This window comes from Colobus angolensis, unplaced genomic scaffold (genome assembly GCF_000951035.1).
Source record: "Colobus angolensis palliatus isolate OR3802 unplaced genomic scaffold, Cang.pa_1.0 Scaffold5, whole genome shotgun sequence".
Lineage (NCBI taxonomy): Eukaryota > Metazoa > Chordata > Mammalia > Primates > Cercopithecidae > Colobus > Colobus angolensis.
The window spans coordinates 35062191-35067441 of NW_012118487.1; the positions used below are offsets into that span (position 1 = coordinate 35062191).

At 35.8% G+C, this 5251-nt stretch overlaps 1 protein-coding gene across 7 annotated transcripts in view; it reads right to left on the bottom strand.

Annotated features, from left to right (window-relative positions):
- Positions 1–595: 595 nt before the first annotated feature.
- ARFIP1 (ADP-ribosylation factor interacting protein 1) overlaps positions 596–5251 on the bottom strand; it is a 128732-nt gene continuing 124076 nt past the window's right edge. For all 7 annotated transcript variants that reach the window (XM_011959786.1, XM_011959782.1, XM_011959788.1 and 4 more), the window contains one exon: positions 596–2453. In XM_011959786.1, coding sequence (XP_011815176.1) covers positions 2298–2453 — 156 coding nt within the window. In that variant the 3' untranslated portion in view covers positions 596–2297. The remainder of the gene's footprint in view (positions 2454–5251) is intronic.

A 5251-nucleotide genomic window follows, 5' to 3' on the forward strand; every position in this document is an offset into this window, starting at 1 on the left:
TTTAAGGGCCCATTTTCACTTCTAGGAATATAACCTAAGGGACTAAGTAGGTAAAAGTACAAAGATGTAAATGTATGCTGTATTAAAGGATATTCAAAATAGAGCTTATAATATTAAAATCCAAAACTAAAATATCCAACTTCAGAGGTGTTGGGTGGTTCCATGCAGTATTTATTCACTTGGGAAGGTAGTTATCTTCTATTACTTGAAATTTTCTTCTAATTCTTTTCTATAATGAACATAAATTACATTCCTAACAAAGTAAATGTGCCATTGGCTAAATATATTGATTTACTTTTTTCTTTTGCTCACGTGCCCACTATCAGAATCATGGGTATTTTAAATTTATTCTGAAAAGAATCAATCCATGAAACTATTTAGCTTCTTAGCTACAATAACTGTTATTGAAATGTGGTTAAGAATGGACATGTTCAGCTCTCAAAAGAGATTCACATTGAAAAAAAAATAGCTTACTGAGATAAAACAATTATAAGTGACAGAAGCACCATTTTTTTAAGGTTCAGAAAAGACAAATCATGTGTCTTCAGAATTTCCAAATAGTTACTTCTTAAACTATGAAGGTCCAGAGAAACAATTTACTGCAGCAAACACTTTTAATAAGAATACAAAATTCACACCAGAGGCACATTCTGGGGAATGTAAATGAACTATCACAAGTAGTAATTCTGCTGGAAGAATAAAATAAGGCTCTCTGAGTACAAATATACAGGAAGGAATGATTTAAAATAGGTTTATGATTTACAATCACATTACACTGTATTAAGCGCTCAACACAGGCATATTAATTAAAAAGCCAGCTAAAAGGCATTTGAACATATATAACAAATCTTACAGTCCACAAAGTTCATGTATAACGGTAATTTTAGGTACTTCATTTCAACACAGAAGAAATGAACAGGCGAGGGATGCCTCTAAAAATATTAATTTATGTCTATGACAAAAACTGAAAGAGCTTTACATTGAAAATGGATTACACTACTGACAGAACCATGTAGTGGACAGGGCAACCACATGAACACAAAACCAGTAGTGCCGAGCAACTAAAACAGTACTGGCCTTTCCAATCCTCTTTCTTCCTGGTACCACCGCACTGTCCCACATTACCTCTTCATTACCCAAATCAAAGAATCCTTCTGTTTTCCCATTCCTCAAAAGGAATGAAGAAAAACCAAAGAGCAAACTCAAAAGATGATTTGTACCATAAACCTCAAATGTGGCTTAACAAGTACAAAGACACCCAACATTTATATGTAGTGCTCCTTTCCATGGAAGGAATAGACACATCAAACATTATCCAACAGGGGTTTCTTTATGGATTTTGTACATTGGTTGAACAAGAATTACTGTATCTGAGAAGGCACATATCTGTGATTTAAGGCTTAAACGGTATTGTTACATATGGAAGTCAATAAAAGAAGTATTCACTTCTATCAAAATGGAACTGACCCAAAAACTAGTTTTCTAAGAACAGATTTCTACTCTACAAACCATCAAGAATTTCCATTCCCATGTCCACCTGTCAAAAAAACAATTCTCTTAAGCAGGTTTTGTTATGAACCAAAAGAAATTGCAAACGTAACTGTCCAATGACTTTGGGTGAAGCAAATTCATAAGCTTAAAAGCCTCACAGAAATGACAATGTGATTTCTGTGTCTTTAAAAAAAGTCTAAACAAAATTACAATGGTACAGATTCATTTTTAAAAAGGTATTTGCCACAACTCCACAAGCTAACCATTCATTAGAGCTGCTGCCTCTGTGTGGACGCTGCAGGAACACCATATAACTTTACTCTGCAAAATAGTTTCTTTTTTCTTTAATACATGAAAAGGAATCTCTTAAAGATGTTTACTATATTCATATATAAAATATCTGATGTTGATACAAATCATGTAAACCTCCCTTTGGAAAAGTTACAATTGGCCCTCATTTCCAGGACCAAAAACCTTGAATTTTTATCTCGTCAGTGCAAATCTATAGTAGATGTTTTCAAACTACAGAAATAGCCATCAACCCTCACAATACAAAAGGATTTCTCAAAAAGGAAAATTATTGTGTTCAGATTATAGAAACTATGTTTACATTAAAACCACCCACCTTCCCATCAAATTTAACAGTTCAATTGTTAAAGTATGAAAAAGGGAAAAATTAAAGCTGTTTGTGCAAGAATCACTACAATGCTTGTCACCCCTTCCACTTCCCCCAACTCTGCTTAATTCTTGTTAGGTTTGTTTAGAAATATAACAACATGACTTTCTTTTTATTTTCCGCTGTGATTTCACTGTTCTTCAAGCCAAGATGGGGCATCCACTCCAGGGGTTTTCAATTTGATATGAAACTGTTTAAGTGTCTGTTCAAGCTGCTTCTGATTCCCAGCAAAGTAAGCGGCAATGGCATTGTGGAAAAGGACCAGCTGATTGTGCAATACTTTAACCTGTGGACAGGGCAGAGTTATAAGACCAAGCATTAACACCAATAACAATAAAATGGAGGGTGATTTATTACATTCCTTAATTAAATAGTGTATCTCTCTTGAAGAACAGCTGGCTTAATAATGACCAAGTATTTCACACATACCAAATGTACACTGCCTTGCAGGGTCACTGAGCCTTTGATGACTTTTTAATTACCCTAAAGAGAACAGGTCAGTTTTAAGATGCCAAAATATATACCCTGTTAACCATTTTCAAACATTATTGAGAGGATTAATTAAAAATATCATTAAATCCTCCTCAAACTAAGTATATCCAAAATCATGTGAGATATCAAAAAGGGTAGTTATATAAAAGTTACACAATATATGAATAGTAAATATGGACATCATTAAATCTAAGCTTTATGTAAGCCAAGTAGGCTAGATACTTTTAAATATTGACTTTCTTTGTAAAGAATCAAGCAAGTAGCAAGTGTTGCCCAGAAAATCAATTTACTTAAAGCTCATATGACTCTCAATTATTTTCAACTGCTTATTACTTGTGCTGATATCAAGACTATATTTAACCAAGTCATACTACCTCTATAAGTCTTTCTTAAAGAAATAAACAATGCATCAAAAAGATTTATAAATTGCCACCTGAGGTTGTTTTTGTTTTGTTTTGTTTTTTGAGACACAGTCTTGCTCTGTCACCCAAGCTGTTATGCAGTGGCACAATCTTGGCTCACTGTAACCTCTGCCTCCAGGGTTCAAGCGATTCTCATGTCTCGGCCTCCCAAGTAGCTGGGATTACCAACATGCCCACCCAATTTTTGTATTTTTGTTAGAGACAGGGTTTCACCATGTTGGCCAGGCTGGTCTCAAACTCCTGACCTCAGGTGATCTGCCTGCCTCAGCTTCCCAAAGTGCTGGGATTACAGGTGTAAGCCACCAAGCCTGGCCATCTGAGGTCTTATTTACAACTGCAAAATGTTCAATAAAAATTCAGATTCCCATCCAATACGATATTCATTAAAATTGAACTTTAATAATTTTAATGATGTAAAAATATTTGAAACATGATGCTAAATGAAAAAACAGGATAGAAAATTTCTGTTTCACTATATTACACACACACACACACACACACACACACACCACATTCTCTCTAGCCATTTCTGAAAATGATTTCCAAAACTGAGCTGGTCTCAGTCGCCTCTGCCATTGTGACTGAGTTTCAGATCTCTTCTGCAGAACAGGTTGTCAGGGACAGGTCTAAGGAATGCTTCAAGGGCAATCTGCCTTGACAGAGGGTAGAAAAATCACTGTATGATGTTATATATGAAATAATTTCTTAAGTTAGGCTTAAAAAACCCATATATTACAAAGAAAAATATTGATAATTAAACTACATTAAAATTTAGAATTTCTTTCTTTTTTCTTTTTGAGATGGAGTCTCGCTTCTGTTGCCAGGCTGAAGTGCAGTGGCACCATCTCAGCTCACTGCAACCTCCGCCTCCCGGGTTCAAGCGATTCTCCTGCCTCCACCTCCCAAGTAGCTGGGATTACAGGCACGCACCACCATGCTTGGCTAATTTTTTGTATTTTAGTAGAGACGGGGTTTCATCATGTTGGCCAAGATGGTCTCGATCTTGACCTCGTGATCTGCGTGCCTCGGCCTCCCAACGTACTGGGATTACAGGCATGAGCGACTGCGCCCGGCCTAAAATTTAGAATTTCTATTCATCAATAGATAGTGAAAAGATAAGCTACATACTGGGAAAAGGTATCTGCTTTATATATAACTGGCAAAGAATATGTATCTGGAATATATGAAGAACTCCCAAAAACCAAAAACAGCCCAGTTAAAAAAGAGCAAATAATACAGATAAACATTTCACAGAGGAGGAAACAGGAATGGCCAATTACATCTGAGAAGATATCCAGCCTCATTAGGAAATAGGAAAATGCAAATTAAAACTAACATGGGACACCACTTTATACCCTCCACATTAGGAAAACTAAATATTATAACAACTATATACTATTGACAGGTATATAAATATGTACAAATGTTTTTGAAAACAATCTGGCAGGAACTAGTAAAATGAAAGATACAAATGCCCTATGGAACAGTAATTTTACCCCTAAGAATCTGCCGTAGAAAAACTTTCATGTGTGTTTCATGAAACATGTACAATTATGTTCATGGCAGCACTGTTTTTAGCATTAAAAAAGCAAGAAAACCACCACAAAGTTGTATATACAGGAGAGCAGATAGAGTGGTCTCTCAGCGCAATGGGGATATGATATAGGAGTAAACATAAATGAACTGTAGCTGCATGCATCATTATGGGTGAAACTCTGGAGTATCAGGTTAAGCAAAACAACTTGGAGAATGCCTGTGGTAGGATTCCACTTACAGAGAGTTCAAAAACATACATAACTGAATGATATATTCATATGTGAATGATATATCCATATGTGGCAAAACTACAAGAAAACCAATAGGAACAATAAACAAATTCAGAATAGGTTTACAGAGGGAGGAGAGTAGAGAGGATGAAGTAAGAGTAAAGCACAAAGGATGCTTCAAAAGTATTAATATTTGTTTCTTAACTTGGGTGGTGAGAACATGGCTGCTTTTTTTGTTATTTTTGTTACTCTTTTATATTTTGTCTGTATGTTAAACATTCTTTTGTTTATTAAAAAAGGGAAAAAGGGCCGGGGGCGGTGGCTCAAGCCTGTAATCCTAGCACTTGGGGAGGCCGAGACGGGCGGATCACGAGGTCAGGAGATCGAGACCATCCTGGCTAACA